Source organism: Lepidochelys olivacea, assembly GCF_965140295.1.
Source record: "Lepidochelys olivacea isolate rLepOli2 genome assembly, chromosome: 8".
NCBI classification, from domain to species: Eukaryota; Metazoa; Chordata; order Testudines; family Cheloniidae; genus Lepidochelys; species Lepidochelys olivacea.
Window position 1 is genome coordinate 63,856,393 of NC_140418.1, and position 18,616 is coordinate 63,875,008.

An 18,616-nucleotide genomic window follows, 5' to 3' on the forward strand; every position below is an offset into this window, starting at 1 on the left:
GTGAAATTCCTATGAACTTGAAATCTACAGCTGGAGTATTTGCTTGCAATAATATATTTTATTTTGGGGGTGAGAAGGGGGCATTGGTGGATATAAGTGTCATTCTGATTATCGTGGACAAACTTTCTCAAAAAATGAAATCTTGCAGTGAGACCGAAAGGTGATCAGACTGGATTTCTTTTATCTCTTCTGGCAGTTCATTCCATACTGGTCTTCTATTGTGTGTAGTTGGATGGAATACGTGGGCTCAGATAGTTCAAGGTGTTAACACTACCCTGTCACAGTACAGCACAAACATAGTTCAGGATTTTGAGTACATAGTCCTGAGCCTGCTTAGTCCCAGGGCAAACACACTATTAAAATCATTTTATAACTTTAAAGACACATAAAAAGGAAAAACAGTTACAGCATTTGATATGTAAGGTATCAATTAAAGTTTTTATTTTAACACTATCCCTCTTTCATTTCCCAGTTCCAATCGAAGTAAAATCCATTATTACAGGCTACTTCGATTTCATCCTCCTTATGGACATGAAGTCTTCTCCCATCTTCGGAGTTTGGAGGATCTGCTGAGGGTAAAGTTATTTTATTTTTCTAGGGGGGAGTGGGTAGTTGTTATGATAAAGCCTTTCCACCATAATCAGAATAGTACTTCTCAAAAAGGCAATTCTTGCAAGTGAGACCTAAAGCTGGTCTGACTGGATTAGTCTAATTTCCTCTGGAAGTTCATCCCACAGCTGGATTCCTTTCACCAAAAATGGCTTGTATGTGGCACTTTCTCCTAAGCTTGGTGATCATCTTGTCCCAGAGAAATCAACTGCATCCCTAGTTGCTAAATGGAGATGTGATTTCCAATGTAGCTAGGATCTGGTCTATTACTGGCTTTGTGATCATGCTCAGAAGACCTCCCACAATATGTGAGTTCTGGGGACAGAACCCCTGCTCATTCCAGGACAAAATTCTACCTCCTCTTCTAATGGGATTCTCTACATAATGGGATTCTCTAATGGGATTCTCTGAGTGGACCCTTTAAAGGTTCACCCTGAGAACAGGAATGCTAAGTATAATCCTTAGTGCTCAAATGAGGCAGGGCTCCTACAACTAGGGCAGCTTCGCTATACAACCCTGATTCATCCCCAGAGCAGGTCCACTTTAATAGTAAGGTTTCAAATGGATCTTCCTTTGCTTCCACTAAACCCAAATAGCCCTTATCTACTCAGGAATCACCCCATTCAGGTCTCTGACCTAGAAAGTCACACCTACATCACATATATTTTACTATATGACATCATGGGAACGGACAAAGCAGGCTTGGTGTTAGAAATCACTCTACAGGGCCTCCTTTGTACTATCAGTATATGTCCGGCACCTATCCCCAGGGTACCTATACATCAGACCCACATGCCAGAGCATTTGCTATAATCCATATACAACTGAATATGGGAGTGATACAAAACACAATTGCTAAACTATGAACACAATGAATATAATTACAATTCACTTAGTGGAATAAATAATTCTGGAGAAGAACCAGGAACAGGGATAGGAGTACATAGTGAATTTCTACAAACAAATACAGAAATACTAGGAAGGGTCACCTGCTTTTGCACAATGAACTCTGCAGTATTTTGGAGGATGCACTGAGCCCTGTTTTATCAGGCAGTAGCTCCGGCATTCAGAAATATTTTCTAGAACTACACAAAAAGGAGGCTGCATAACTTACCTTTCCCTATCAAAGATTTCATTCACTGTTTTTAACTGCTTTCTCCAGTGTGCAGTACATTCTGCTTTTTGCCCTTGCAAAGTGGAGCTGGAGATGTCACCACTTAAAGCCATGACAAGATGGTTCAATCTCATGTTAAATATTTTGTGTTCACTGCCATCCCTCACTTGTTTCATTTCCACCTCTGAATCCCTCTGTGCTATTGAAAACAGCCATTACTGTAACTGCCCACGGCTTTGTGTGATATCAGGCTTGTTTAGTATCCCTGCACGCGAGAGAAGGGTTAAGCCAAACTGTTGTTTAATCTTTTGATTAACTTTGTCTTTTACCTTGTCCCCTAGCACAGAAAGCCCAGAGTATCTGAATGATGAGACAGCTCAGCAAAGTCATCCTGTGCTTGATGAAGTAAACCCAGCGCTTGTAATGGCAGCCGTGGAGCTTTGGTCATCTCTGGATCCTGTCCTCACCAATTCCTTTTGAAGGCTTTCTAACCCTCCACCCCCAGAGCTCTCCCCACGTCCCTCTGTCAACATCATGGTACAGAGATAACATGTGTAAACTCCCCCAGGAATACAGCCCAAGTTATTTTTTTAATATCCTCTTTGATTTCACAGAAGGTCTCTGCTCACCACATTTCCTCACTCCTTTACTCTATAACCTACCAGCAGCCATGTATAGCACAAATCCTTGATTAGAAACGTGTACAAAGTTGGAGTCATGACAACTGACTCTTGTATTGCAGAAGAAGAGACGGAAAACATTCAACCGTTATAAATAACAGATTCAACATAATAACCTGCTTAAGGAACTATAACAGAGTTCATATAAAGAAAAGGAGTACTTGTGGCACCTTAGAGACTAACCAATTTATTTGAGAATGAGCTTTCGTGAGCTACAGCTCACGTCATCGGATGCATACTGTGGAAACTGCAGAAGACATCATATGCACAGAGACCATAAAACAATACCTCCTCCCACCCCACTCTCCTGCTGGTAATAGCTTATCTAAAGTGATAATCAAGTTGGGCCATTTCTAGCACAAATCCAGGTTTTCTCACCCTCCGCCCCCTCACACACAAACTCACTCTCCTGCTGGTAATAGCCCATCCAAAGTGACCACTCGCTTTAAAATGTGTATGATAATCAAGGTGGGCCATTTCCAGCACAAATCCAGTTTTTTGTGCTGGAAATGGCCCACCTTGATTATCATACACATTTTAAAGAGAGTGGTCACTTTGGATGGGCTATTACCAGCAGGAGAGTTAGTTTGTGTGTGCGGGGGGGGGGGGGGGGCGGAGGGTGAGAAAACCTGGATTTGTGCTGGAAATAGCCCAACTTGATGATCACTTTAGATAAGCTATTACCAGCAGGAGAGTGGGGTGGGAGGAGGTATTGTTTAATGGCCTCTGTGCATATAATGTCTTCTGCAGTTTCCACAGTATGCATCCGATGAAGTGAGCTGTAGCTCACGAAAGCTCATGCTCAAATAAATTGGTTAGTCTCTAAGGTGCCACAAGTACTCCTTTTCTTTTTGCGAATACAGACTAACACGGCTGTTACTCTGAAAAGAGTTCATATAAACGGATTTAACACTCTGCTCAATATATTAAAATGTATCACAACTGACGCCTTCTGTTACACACACCCGTTTTGGATTATCTAGCTGCTGGTTCATCCTCTCGGTGAAAGTGGCAGTATCTTCAGCATGACTCCCAGTCCTCTTCCCTCCTCAAAGGCACCAGCTGGTGGTGGCAGCTAGGCTGGCAGATGCAGAGGACAGATCCCTGATGGTATATCTACCCTTCAGGTTTTTACTTCACATTAACTGGTTACCAGTTAACTTGATGTAATTTAAATATTTACAAAGGCTTGTCTGGACGACACCCAGATATTTGTGGCTTACTCTAGCTGATGTCTCTTTGGTAAACCAAAACATTTGGACCCCGGAACAAACATTTGAGGAGCATCTTCATTACCCTTTACATTTGTGTAAACGACCTCAAGTTATCTGGCAGACACTCAACTTTAGGTTAAAAACATGACGCCCAGGCCTGAGAGACAGCATTTTGCCAGGAGAAGGTGGTATTGTGAAAGCATGAATGTTTACCAGTTATTGATTTGGAGTTCATTGACTGCACAGACACTTTGCATTTTGGAGTGAAGCAGAACTTATTCCAGTAAATCATGTTTTGAGGGAACTTTCCACCAAATGCTAAAGTCTATTAGTAGTATTTATAGTTACTACTTTAATGTGTCAGACTCCACCTCATCTTCCACGGCCTCCTGTCTCTCTGGGAAGTATATTACATACAGTTCATTGCTTTTTGTGGAGACTCCCAAAAAGACAGAAATCACAAACACTTACAAATTAAAGATCAGCATCAGTGTATCACAGTACCGTGTATGGGATAGGCATTGGCTTTCACAGGAAGAAGCAGCAGCAATTTGGGGGATGGAAAATCTAGTACATCTCTACCAAATACCCACAAAGTGATGTTCTGATCTCCCCATTTTGTGATAGTGGTTCCAAACTCATGGTTCTACACTCAGAATTCAGGGAACACCCCAGTAAGGAGAATATGTTCCCAAGCCATGCTATAGGGTATGGTGCCACTGCAATACAAGTCCAGCGTTAGTGAGATTTGAGTCAGGTGACCCTGGGTTACTATTGGCTTGAGTAGCTTCACTGATTTTTATGTTACATCTATGTTATGACTTTTTTAACCTGGTCTCAAACCCAGGACTCTGACATCCTCACTGCAGCATGCAGATCAGACTCAAACCAACCATATCCCAGATTCCCTAGTGCCCTCCCAAAATGTAGCTAGTCTAGCCCTTTGACCATCGTGCACTGTGGGAAAACTTGACTGTCCACTCTGCATGTTGCAGAAACTATGAACAGCCCACCGATACATCCTGTGAAGCAGTTAGTTTGGTCTGTGTGCCCAGCTACTGGAGCCAGCAACCTGGAGGAGGTGCTTTTTGAAAATCTTCTCTTGCTTGCACTTTCACGCCTGTGTTGGGAAACAAGCAGAGCTGCCATGAGACACTGGTGTAGAAAAAAGGCACCTAACAGAGCTTATCATGGAGCAGGAGGAAGGCAGGGGGTGCCAGGACCCAGGCATGGCAGACTAGCACTGACTGACCCTGCTTACAACACTTGGTATAGCCACTGATGCCCCCTATGTAGACTAGTGCTTCTAGATAAGGGCCACAAGCACAGGCTGGTTGGGACCACATTGTCATGCAGACCTGGCATGACCACCAGGGGGTTCAGAACTGTCACATGAAGAAAGCTACATTTCTGGAGCTTTGTGAGCAGCTTCCCTGGACCCTCCAGCATACAAATACAAGCAGGAGGACAGCCATGTTGGTCCAGAAGTGCTATAACTGTCTGGAAGCTGGCTACTCCAGACTGCTACAGGTCTCTTGCCAACCAGTTGGGTGTTGAGAAGTCAACTGTGGGTAAAGTGGTGTCAGAGGGTTGTAAGGCAATCAGGCGTGTGGTTTACCCAAAGGTGGCAGGCATAAAAGATAATCCTGAAGTAACTGCTGGCTTTGCGAGAAAGGGGTTTCTAAATGGTGCGGGGGCCATTGCTGAGACTCGTGCCCATAGCTTGCCCTTCTCAAGGAGCACATGAGTACATAAACAGCAAAGGGTGCTACTCCATTTTTATGCAGGCTTGTGGTGAGGTAGGGATGGGGCTGATTGATCATGGGGGTTTCAGTGCTCAGGGAGGGATGGGTACATTGCACAGCAAGCAACTATTTATGAATGACATGACCACTTATGAAATGGGGGCGCAATTCACAAGATGGATTGCTATAGATGATTGTATTGAGGAATAGTGTTTATACACTAATTCCTAATTATTTATCTTTATTATTTTAAATACAGATTGTATGATCTGATGCAGTGATGGCAATAAACTTTGTTGATGAAATAAAAAGTTTTATTTTATAAATGTGTATTAGAGAAGTACAACATTCACCCACTGCCAAACAGGCCAGCTGCCAGTGCCACAGAAAAACACCAGTAACAACAGAACCTTTCAAAAACTATTTGAAAAAAAAGTGCTTGAACAAATGGAAACAGTGAAACCAGTTACAAGACAGAGACCCCATCATTGCATGACCCCTGGCCCCCCCATTCTCCTTTATCTTCTTTCCCTGCTTGCCATGCACTTGGTACTGGGAGAGGGAGGAGGAGGCATCCACAGGGGAGTGGGTCAATATGGAGGGATGCATGGGGCAAGCTTGCACTGCCCAGCCACGCATAGGGCCCCGCGCATGGGGCCCAAGCAGTTTCTGGACTGCATTGCACGGTAACATGCAAGGGACTCAGGCCATGGTGTGGGTGATAAGCAGGAGCCAGTACGCTTGCGGCCATTAGCGATATCAGCTGCTCAGACAGTTCTTTCTGTCCTTTTCCTTTCGCTGCTATTCCTGTTCCAGGAACTGCAAAGCAACTGTCTGAGCCCATGCTGAAAACCTGACCTCAAGCTGTGCAGCCAGCCTCAGCCTTTTCTCTTGTCATGCCTTTCCTCTGCCAGAAGTCCCCGTCTTTGGTATTGTTTGTTGGCCCTCTCCGGAACATCAACCACAAGTTCATCACTGAAACACTTCCTCTTGGAATGGGCCATGAAAGCCCAGTGACCTAGGCTTCTGCTGCAGTATGGATGGTCTGTGGATGTACAGCAGCCAGTAGAGGTCAAGGGGCCTGAAATAGGAGTTAGGTACAAAGGGTTATTGTCTCAAATAACTCAGTGCAGGAACATAGGAAAAATCCCTGTGGAAGTTCAAGGACATAAAATGTTACTTTTCCAAACTGAACTTCAGTGAGGCAGATGCTTCATGCAACAGAAGCTCCTTGGAGACAGCCTGGTTAATCACAGCAAAAGAAATGCAGAGGCAATGGTAAGTCAGAAAACAAAAAACTGCTTTCAGTTTTTAAGAATAGCAGAACTACTTGGGTTTGGAGGGGGACGAGGGGATGTGCCACTAGTGGCCACACTACAAAAACTTTGTCTATCATTTCAAGCCTTCCACATTTTGGAGGACATAACAGTTCTCATGGTGTGCAATTGGCAAAGGAGAGGTTATTCCAAGCTGCTGGTGGGAAATCTGCTGTGTACACAATAGAAGTATTCAGACATATAGTGACAAAACAGCACATCTTTGAGTTGAGTAGGCTGGTCAGCTACCATGGTGGCATTGGAAAATATGCCCTTCCCTGAAAAGTGACTACCCATCTGGAGTTCCCGCTTCAGGAAAACTTTGCAGCTAGTCAGCTCCCATGATTGGGTCAGGGAATCAACAGGATGCTGTATTAGCTTCCACCTAGCTTAACCTGCATGCAAACACACAGAATTCCACAGCCATACTCCTTCTCCTGCTATATTTCTGTAAAAAAATGAAAACCCCAGTTGAATTTGGCATGAATGATGGTCATTTTTGAACTGCATGGACTACCTTTAACCTAAATGGAAAACATTCCTTCACCTACACAGAGTTCACTGTTCCCAGGCAGCACATTACACTGTCAAGTGGTTACAGAGCAGTGTACTTTCAGGCATGGCAATGAAAGGTTATTATTTTTAAGAAACAGGAGTGTCTTTGAAGTTTGTTTTTGAAGTTTTTTTGTTTCAGGGTGGCTACTTTAAAATCTGCTATTGAATGTCATCGGGAATGGTAACATACAAAAGCCAGTAGGAGAACACTTCAATCTCCCTGGACATTCAATAACTGATTGAAGTCTGTTTTTGAAGTTTTTTTGTTGAAGTATGTCTACTTTTAAACCTGTTATGGAATGTCCAGGGAGATTGAAGTGTTCTCCTGCTGGCTTTTGTATGTTACCATTCCTGATGTCTGATTTGTGTCCATTTATTCTTTTACGTAGAGACTGTCTGGCTTGGCCAATGTACACGGCAGAGAGGCATTGCTGGCACATATCATATTATCACAGTGGATGTGCAGGTGAATGAGCCCCTGATGGTGTGGCTCATGTGGTTGGGTCCTCTTATGGTGTTGACAAAAAACTTCAGAAACAGACTTCAAAGAGAAACTGCAGAGTTACAATTCATTTGCAAATTTAGCACCATTAATTTGGGCTTGAATAGGGACTGGGAGTGGCTGGCTCACTACAAAAGCAATTTTCCCTCTCTTGGTATTGACACCTCCTCATCAATTATTGGGAGTGGACCACATCCACGCTGATCAAATTGGCCCTGTCATCACTGGTTTGCCTGCATCTGTAATTACCATTCCATGCATCTGAAGAAGTGGGTTTTTTACCCATGAAAGCTTATGCCCAATTAAATCTTTTAGTCTTTAAGGTGCCACCAGACTTCTCATTGTTTTAGTGAGGAAAATGTGAATGAAATGAAAACTATAATACAGTTACATCTCATTGCTGTCTGACAGTTTTAGATGCTATTTCCCAATAAAGGAGTTTTAATATTTGAATGAAAAACTCTGGGTGAATGATCCTTTTGCTTTCGAATACCTAAGGCAATAAGGGAGCTAAATCTGACACCTAAGCAAGAGAATGAACTGCTGCATCTCACCTGTGATACTCTGAAAACACGATACAAGTCAATAAACTTGTCATTTTGGATCAATGTTTCCAAAGAATATCCACAGCTAAGTAAAGTAAGTGTACTCTTGTTGCTGCCTTTCAAAACAACCTCCATGTGTGAAGCTGGGTTTTCAACTTTGACAAGATTGAAAACCAAAAGAAAGGAACTGACTGAACAATGGATCTGATACGCGGGTAGCCCTTTCATCCTGTGATCCCGACTGGAACAAGATCATGAGGAACAAACAGGCCCACCAGTCACATAAAGAAAGTGAAACTCAACCTGATCGTCTTTATAGTGTTTTGTTTAAAAGTTTTGTCTAGTGTTAGTTATATAAAGTCGGTTAAGCTAGAATGTATTGCATTATTATGATTTTATGAAAACTCTAGTCAAAAGATATAATTATGTTGGGTCATGAGCATCAACAATTTTCTTTAACTGGGACACGAGAAAAAAAGTTTGAAAACCACTGACCCTAGGCAATCTCTGTGCCAATGCAAAATTGTTCCCGATGGTACATTTTCTAGTATTCTGTCCAATCTAGTTTCCAAGCTCACATAACAACAAACAAATAAATAAAACAATGAACAATACTTATCTATGTGTAAGGCTCCATTAAAATCCTTCATTAAAATTCCCAAAGTTGATGATGATACTCTAGGCAGAGCCAATAGTGCCATCTGTAGTTAAGGTAGACATACTTTCCATTATAACACCCTGTTTTCAATTGTTTATAACCTGGCCAAACTTTAACCATTCAAAATGAAAATTTATGTACTGGGTTTCTGTCTCATGCTGATTTTTGGTTAGGGCAAATATGTTGTTTTACCACATTAAAAAAATCCTTTCAATTGTTTTGTTGAGCTGTTCTAATGCCTCCATGCTTTGGAGTAGGTCCTTAAAATTTGGCAGAGGTTTGCCTTTATATGAGGGGCATGTCCTTTGTTATCTCTGTCAAAATTCACACAAATCTATTTCACAAAAATTTAATCTTTCTGCCAGGTGTTGTCAGTAGCAACAAGGGCCAGATTCAATATCTAAGCATTCCTCTGAAAATTACAAAACCATCTTCAGACCCTGTCCAAAAACCCAGGAAAACAAAGGGACCTGAGGAGGCATTTAAACAAGCAATGCTTCCCCACTCACAAGTGTTGCGTTTGTGTACAACAAAGAAAACTTCTATTAAGGGGATGGGGAACACAGCATTAATTTGGGAGAACCACAGCAATAATGACTCAAAAGCATAGCATTAATAATTATGTAACCCACAAGGAGATGACCTAGATTCCTGAGACCCTGTCTGCTGGCAGCTCAGGGAGAGGCACACTGTCCTGGTAGGGAGGGGGAGCCAAGGCAGACTCAGTCTGCCCAGCAACCAATAGGAAGTGAGAGGCCCTCCAAAGGAGTTGAGAAAAGGGGAGAAGCCATTTTGGGGTCAGTCTGGAGCCCGCCAGGAAAAGGGCAGGACTGGCTGTGTGGGGAGCTGGTGAGTCCCAGGCCTGCATGCAGGGTTCCCCCTGAGAACAGGCATCTAGGGACCTGACAGCAGACCCCTCAGCTGGGCTTTTCCTTCTCCACTGATGATTCCCAATTTGTAGAGTTTGCTGGGAAACTTCCCCAGCCAGGCTGAGTTCACCCTCCAGCACCCTAGGTGAGACCAGGTCATCACATGGTCAGCTCTGCTCTGACTGCTAGTCCAGGGAAGCTGCCTGCTGAGTGTGTGTCTGGAGGCTGGGCTAGGAGGCTACAGTTTGGATGTTAGTGTAGTTGTGTAACCTACACCTTGAGCCCTGCACCCCTTTGTGGTGAGGGGAAATCCTGGGACTGACGCAGCCTGATCCCTGCCAGCAGAGAGCAGCCCCTCTGCAGTGACTGAGGAGTCCAGAGTCATCTTTGAACCTGAGGATCATTCATGAAGTTTGTGAGTGCACCATCTTTTAGTTAGGGTATGTCTACATTACGAAATTACTCCGATTTTACAGAAGTCGATTTTTGGGAACTGATTGTATAAAGTCAAGTGCATACGTCCACACTAAGCACATTAATTCGGCGGTGTGTGTCCACAGTACCGTGGCAAGCATTGACATTTCGAGCAGTGCACTGTGGGGAGCTATCCCACAGTTCCCACAGTCCCTGCTGCCCATTGGAATTCTGGGATGAGCTTCCAATGCCTGATGGGGCCAAAAATTTGTCACGGGTAGTTATGGGTAAATGTTGTCAGTCAACCCTCCCTCTGTGAAAGCAACGGCAGACAATCATTTCGTGGGACTTACTTTCCAGTCCAGAAAATAACTGTTGGGGATGTTGAAATGCCTATAGTTATGCTTGGGGACCCAGCCTACCCCTTAATGCCCTGGCTCATGAAGCCGTACACAGGCACCCTGGACAGTAGTAAGGAGCTGTTCAACTGTAGGCTGAGCAAGTGCAGAATGGTGGTAGAGTGTGCATTTTGACGTTTGTTTAAAGGGTTGCTGGTGCAGTTTACTGACTCACTCAGACCTCAGTGAAACCAACATTCCCATTGTTATTGCTGCTTGCTGTGTGCTCCACAATCTCTGTGAGAGTAAGGGGGAGACATTTATGGCAGGGTGGGAGGTTGAGGCAAATCACTTGGCCGCTGCATATGCACAGCCAGACACCAGGGTGGTTAGAAGAGCACAGCAGGAAGCGCTGTGCATCAGAGAAGCTTTGAAAACCAGTTTCATGACTGGCCAGGGTACTGTGTGACATTTCTGCTTGTTTCATCCCACCCCCTTGGTTGATTCTAATTCCCTGTAAGCCACCCGCCCTCCCCCCTTCGATCACAGCTTGCTTGCAAAGGAAATAAAGTCATTATCATTTAAAAACCATATATTCTTTATTAATTGATTATAAAAATAGGGAGATAACTCACAAGGTAGCCCAGGTGGGGTGTGGGAGGAGGGTAGGAAAAGGCCACTTCAAAACTTGTTGAATGACAGCCTTCTGTTGCTTGGGCTGTCCACTGGGGTGGAGTGGTTGGGTGCCCAGAGCCTCTCTGCCCCCTTCCCCCGCTCCGTGTCCTTAAGCGTCTGGGTGAGGAGGCTATGGAACTTGGGGAGGAGGGAGGGCGGTTAAACAGGGGCTGCAGCGGCAGTCTGTGATCCTGCTGCCGTTCATGAACCTCCACCAGACGCCAGAGCATGTCCATTTGATCCTACAGTAGCCCCAGCTTTGCATCCTGCCTCCTCTGATCTTCCTGCCACCACCTCTCATGTTGATCGTCCCTCCTGTCCTCACATTCATTGACCACTTTCCTATACTGTGCTACTGTGTCCCTCCACACATTCTGCTGAGCTCTGTCAGTGCCGGACGACTGCATGAGCTCAGAGAACATTTCATGGCACATGCATTTTTTTCGCCGTTTTATCTGAGATAGCCTTTGGGACGGAGGAGGGAGGCTTGAAACATTTTCAGCTGTGGGAGGAAAAAAAGGGAGTGAAGTAGTTTAAAAGATACATTTTACAGAGCAATGGCTATACGATTTCACAGTGAACAACACTATTCACATGACATAGCATATGTGATTTCGGTACAAGGTCGCATTTTGCATCTTATATTGAGTGCCTGCGGCTTTGGTGTTAGAGATCACACATGCAGTGCCAGGCAACAGAATTCGGCTTGTGGCGGCCATGGTAAGCCATAGTCTTTTGGCTTCTGCAATCTTCATAACAGCAGCGCCCTCCTCTCCAATACCAAGCAAAGCCCGTTGAGTTGATCATTTAGTGCTGCAGTTTTCATGTTAATGTGCAGCAGCAGAAACCAAACTAACCCCCCCACTCCAATTCTCTGGGATGATCGCTTTACCCCTCCCCCCACCACGTGGCTGGTATCAGGGAAGATCCCTGATTGTCAAATGTGAACAGCTTGGTGCCACTGTGCCCTCCGCCCCCTACCCCTTGCCTAACTGCGGGGAGGATTTCTTTTCAGCCACAGGCAAACAGCCCAGGAGGAACGACCATCTCTGAATGTCCCCTTAATTAAATCCCCGTATTTCAACCAGGTTACCATGAACGATATCACTCTCCTGCAAATAACACAGAGAGATAAAGAACGGATGTTGCTTGAATGCCAGCAAACACTGGGACCATACGCTGCCAGGCTTTGTCATGCAATGATACCAGATTACTTGCTACTAGCATGGCGTGGTAAAGTGTCCTACCACAGAGGACGGAATAAGGCTGCTCTCCCCAGAAACCTTCTGCAAAGGCTTTAGAGTACCTTCAGGAGAGCTTCATGGAGATGTCCCTGGAGGATTTCCACTCCATCCCCAGACATGTTAACCAACTTTTCCAGTAGTTGTACTGGCCACGAAGGCATCCCAAGTCCTCAGGGCAAATTAATTAAAAAACACTTGCTTTTAAAACATGTATTATATTTATACATGTGCACTCACCAGAGGTCCCTTCTCTGGCTTGGTTGTGTTGGGAGGGTATTTCAGTCAGGGTGATAAAAAGATCCTGGCTGTCAGGGAGAACGGTGTGCTGTGTGCTCTCCTCAAGCTCATCTTCCCCATCCACAAAATCCTCAGGCATGGCGGAAAGTACTCCATCATCGGAGTCCACGGACAGGGGTGGGGTAGTGGTGGTGGCCCCCACTAGAATTGCATGCAGCTCAACGTAGAAGCGGCATGTCTGGGGCTCTGTCCCAGAGCGTCCGTTTGATTCTTTGGTTTTCTGATACGCTTGTCTGAGCTCCTTAAGTTTCACGCTGCACTGTGTTGCATCCCTGCTGTAGCCTCTGTCCCTCATGGGATCGGAGATTTTTTGAAATGTTTTGGCATTTTGTCTTTTGGAACGTAGTTCTGATAGCACAGATTCATCTCCCCATACAGCAATCAGATCCAGTATCTTCCATTCGGTCCATGCTGGATCTCTTTTTCAATTCTGGGACTGCATGTTTACCTGTGCTGATGAGCTCGCCTGGCCAAACAGGAAATGAGATTCAAAAGTTCCCGGGGCTTTTCCTTTACACCTGGCCAGTGCATCTGAGTTCAGAGTGCTGGCCAGAGCGGTCACAATGGTGCACTGTGGAATAGCTCCTGGAGGCCAATACCATCAAATTGCGTCCACGCTAACCCTAATTCGAAATGGTGATGTCGATTTCAGCGCTAATCCCCTCATTAGGGAGGAGTACAGAAATTGATTTTAAGAGCCCTTTATGTCGAAAAAAATGGCTTCGTTGTGCGGATGGGTGCAGGGTTAATAGATGTTATAATATGATTCACTCACATGATATTATGATTCACTGTCATAGAGTGATTCACTCACCGCTGGGCTAGTGCCTCCTACTGGTCACTCTGGGGATTAGTTCGAGGCCAACACCCGCACCACAGTTTGCACGCCATCGCTCTGCCTCTTGTCTACAGCTTCTCTCACTTGGCTGCCCCAATCACACCCGGATCTGCCGCCTCTGATACATGGCTTGGCCCGCCAGCCAGGTAACTAAAGTCCTCCTCTTCCGGGGAAATCACTGTGCTCTGTCTGGCAGCTCTCATGCCCTTCTACTTCCCAGTGGCAGGTAGCAGAACCCAGGCCCACCCTTTACACCAGGTTCCAGCCTAGGGACCTTTTACTAAGCAGCCACAGTCCCTACTCTTGCAGTCCTACCCCTAGCTGCTCTGAGCTATTTCCTACCTATCTGGCCTCCCCCAGTCTCTGAGTTTGCCACAGGAACCCCCGGGCAGGCAGCACCTGTTCTGGCACAGCTGAGCCTGTTCCTCTAATTAGAGCTCTTTCCTGTCCACATTCCATATATTAGGTTAATTGGTCCATCTGGCCTCCATTAACCCCTTCCACTTCCGTGTGGGGTGGACACCGCACCACAGTCCCTGAAGCTGCAGGCTCTCCTTCAGAGGATTCTGCTCTTTGCAGCATTCAGTAGCCTACTAACTGTCTCCAAGTTCACTCTGCCAGATCTTCCTCTTCCAGTTTCCTCTTCCCCTCTGGCTCTGTGTAGAGTCCGGTTGCCCTCCATCAGGCCCCATCAAGAAGCTGTTAGTGAGGCATGGGCAGTGCTTAATTTGTGCCAGGGCTTGCCAGGGATGAGCCTCAGCACCTCCAGGCTTGGCAGTTCATAGCCATGGCACCTCTGGGCTTGCTGCATCAGTTATGAATGTAAAGAAATTGCTTGAGCCCTGACACCTCTTTCATTACGGATTAAGCACTGCGGACAGGTGGGCTGGATCAGTTCTCTCCTAATGGGGCCCAATCTACCCTGTGACACTTGGGATCAGACAAACATACTGTGTGTCAAAACCATCTCTAAAAGAATCCATTTCCACCCCAGAGTAGTATTTAGAGAATCTGGCAGTCCAGTGAGAAGGAGCTGACCCTTCTGTTACTGCTGCCACTGCCAATCTTGCCCTCTGAATGCAGTTGTGGAAAAGAGCAGTTAAGAATCAGGAGAACCCTACCATTAACTCTACATTTCCTGAGTCTTGTGTGATTAAAATCTCACCCTTAATCTTGCATTACATTCATTTTGTGCATCTATTTATATATTTATATTCATTCATTTCAATACATACGAATTTGGGGAGGGGCATATCACAATAGTTAGACTTTTCCCATAATTGAAGTTCTCCACCCAGCTAGTCACACAGGAAGCCTCATCCAAAGACCATTGAAAGAACATACATATTTGTGAGGAAAACTCTCACTGACTTCAAAGGGCTTTTGATCAGGCCCCGTGAGACAGTTATTGGGACAAATTCTCAGAGGCACAGGACAGAGGTGTCTGACAGAAAATAGCCATCAACAATGAGTTATGGAGTTGACGTAGGCTGTCTCCATGCTAGCTCCACTCAAAGCTAAGGATAAGTCACTTCACTGGAGTCATTCAGGAGAGGCATTCACCCCACCACAGAGTATTAGTGCCCTGGCAGTAGTTAACCAGAAGGAATAATCTATTGGAGGGGGCAGCTGTACCTGGTTCCAGTGGTAGCCAGAATAACAAAGTACATTTAATGGACTTTCTTAGGGCCAGATTGAGATACCCCCATGCATGCTGAGTAGGACTTTACCTTGCAAGTAGACCCATTGATGTCATTAGAAATTGGAATAGTGACAGCCTGGAAGTGTGATCTCATTGCTGACTGCTGTTCTTCTGGCACCTCTCTACAGGGCCTGCCAGAATTTGCCCTAATAACTGTCTCTCTGGCCCTGATCGAAAGCCCTTGAAGTCAATAGGAGTTTTTGACACAAATATACATGTCATAATATTTATTTCAAAGGGACTATGTGACAAGTTCCCCTGTGTAAGTGCAGTACCTGCCAGAGGTTGGTAACTTGATATCAGCATCACAGTGTGAGGGCCAATCGAGGTTGGTGGGCTTGGAAGAGCTCAGCGGTCCCACACTCCAGGTTGCACCCCAGGGACCTGTCCCAGACTGCTCACAGCATAAGATACTACTCAGACTGAAGAACATATCATAGACTGGCCCATAATGTATATCTACCTAAGCTTGGAAAGGGAGCCATATAACTTAGTATCTTTAATGCTAGGGGTGTGATTTGTAGCTTAAGGGGACGTACCTGCATTATCTTTGATTGAGATAGTATGCTAAAAATAGAGGGTGGCCACAGCAGTGTGAGTGAAGGGACAGGCTAGCCGTCCCACGTATGTCCCTAGTGTCTCTGACAGGCACATACCCAAGGTAGCTAGCCCTTTCCACTGCTCAAGCTGCCGTGACGACTATCTGTTTTTAGTACGGAAGCTCGATGATAGCTAGCACAAGTATATCCCCTCGAGCTGAGAATCATACCCCGAGCTTGAAGTGTAGACATACTCTGGGAGGTAGAGAATATATTATTCCCTATTTACAAATGGGGTGCTGAGGCACTCAGCCCTGGTCTACACTAGGACTTTAGGTCAAATTTAGCAGTGTTAAATAGATGTAAACCTGCACCTGTCCACACGATGAAGCCCTTTATTTCGACTTAAAGGGCTCTTAAAATCGATTTCCTTACTCCACCCCTGACAAGTGGATTAGCGCTTAAATCGGCCTTGCCGGGTTGAATTTGGGGTACTGTGGACACAATTCGACGGTATTGGCCTCCGGGAGCTATCCCAGAGTGCTCCATTGTGAGTGCTCTGGACAGCACTCTCAGCTCAGATGCACGATTGTTTGCCGTTGCTCTGACGCAGGGAGGGGCGACTGACGACATGGCTTACAGAGTTGGCTTACAGGGAGTTAAAATCAACAAAGGGGGTGGCTTTACATCAAGGAGTATTTCAGGCAGGACTTCACGGAGGGTTCCAATAAGAAATGGTGCACCTAAGTTATTGTTCTTATTGGAACAAGGAGGTTAGTCTGGCCTCTGATTGATACATGGCTAGATTTACCTCGCTGCACCTTCTCTGTGAGTGACTGCAGTGTGACCTAGAGGAATGAGTCCCCTGGGGGGGGGGGGTGGTTTGCAAATGAGTACAAAACAAATCTGGTCTATTTCTTGTTTTGATACACTCCATCTATCTTTTACATCTTTGGCTGGCAGCAGACGTTGCAGAAGGACTGCATGCCATCCACATCTCATGGCTGCTCGGCAGAAGATGGTACAATAGGACTGCTAGCCATCCTCATCTCTTGCCTGCCCGGCAGAAGATGATGCAATAGGACTGCTAGCAATCCGTATCGCCTGCCTGCTCACCATAAGATGGTTCAATAGGACTGACTGCAGGACTAAAGAGAATGACCTGATCAAGTCACACCAAATTTAGTCCCTGCGCCCATGTCTGCCCAGGCGCTCCTAATCGACCTCACACTGGCGACCAGGAGCACCTCGGACATGATGATGATGGCTACCAGTCCTACTGTACCGTCTGCTTCCACAAGGCAATGGGTTGCTGCTGCTGTGTAGCAATGCAGTACCACGTCTGCCAGTACCCAGGAGACATACGGTGACAGTGAGCTGAGCGGGCTCCATGCTTGCCGTTGTATGGCGTCTGCACAGGTAACTCAGGAAAAAAGGCGCGAAACGATTGTCTGCCCTTGCTTTCACGGAGGGAGGGAGGGAACGGGGGCCTGACGATATGTACCCAGAACTACCCATGACAATGTTTTAGCCCCATCAGGCATTGGGATCTCAACCCAGAATTCCAATGGGCAGAGGAGACTGCAGGAACTGTGGGATAGCTACCCACAGTGCAACGCTCCAGAAGTCGACTCTAGCCTCGGTACTGTGGAAGCACTCCGCTGAGTTAATGCACTTACAGAGTAACAGCCGTGTTAGTCTGTATTCACAAAAAGAAAAGGAGTACTTGTGGCACCTTAGCAACTAACCAATTTATTTGAGCATAATATTTATTTGGACTTTATTATTTAATATTTATTTGGACTTTCCATAGTATGCATCCGATGAAGTGAGCTGTAGCTCATGAAAGCTTATGCTCAAATAAATGTGTTAGTCTCTAACGTGCCACAAGTACTCCTTTTCTTTTAATGCACTTAGAGCATTTTCTGTGGGGACACACACACTCGAATATATAAAACCGATTTCTAAAAAAACAACTTCTATAAATTCGACCTAATTTCGTAGTGTAGACATACCCTCAGAGACTAAGTCTCTGGAGTCCCAGGCTAGTGCTCTAACCACTGGACCACCTTTCCACTCTGCCTGCTTTTGGGGCTATTTGGTTAAGTTCCAGAATTTGACCAATTTACTGGGGACAGAGCATCCCATCAATGCACACTAGTTTTGGATTTGTTTGTTATTCCCAGCTGGTTCTGGCAAATCAATCAGTCACAGGACTGGTCAACTTTCCAATTCACTGCTTACAGAGGAAGGCAGAAATAGTTTGTTCACATACTGCAAAACACACGTAGCTCACTACTGCTCAAGTTTTCTGCAGACCTTGGTTCATCTTTCTTTGCATTTTTCATCATACCCTAAAGTTTCCAGTCAGTTTATTTCAGGATGGGACTGTTAATAAGCCACAAAATATACAAGACAGGAATGTTCAGGTTATCTTAATTGCTAAATGTTTTGTACACTGTTTTCATTTAAAAAAAGAAAATTAAGATTATGCATGTTTAATCTTTAACCAAAAGGAACAATCATTTCTATATAATTCTGTTAAATAGATTGTGGTTGCATCTACTAAATTATTTTCTTTTCCCAAAAGTCAGTTTTTCCCCCCAAAAGTAAAAAGGTCTGAATGTTTTCCTGAACAAAACCAACATTCTGGTACAAGATCAAGGTTGCTAGTGAGATTTCCCATACATCCTCCTTTTGGCCAGGTGGGAAATACCACTTCTATCAGCATATTAGCAAAAATAGGAAGTGCAGAAGCATAT

General features: G+C 45.1%; 1 protein-coding gene across 1 annotated transcript in view; it reads right to left on the bottom strand.

Moving 5' to 3' along the window:
* LOC311524950 (complement factor H-related protein 5-like) overlaps positions 1 to 18,616 on the bottom strand; it is a 139,835-nt gene that overhangs the window by 32,189 nt on the left and 89,030 nt on the right. The window contains exon 14 of the mRNA XM_084636623.1: positions 2,053 to 2,161. Within this exon, the coding sequence (XP_084492749.1) occupies positions 2,053 to 2,161 (109 nt within the window). The remainder of the gene's footprint in view (positions 1 to 2,052; positions 2,162 to 18,616) is intronic.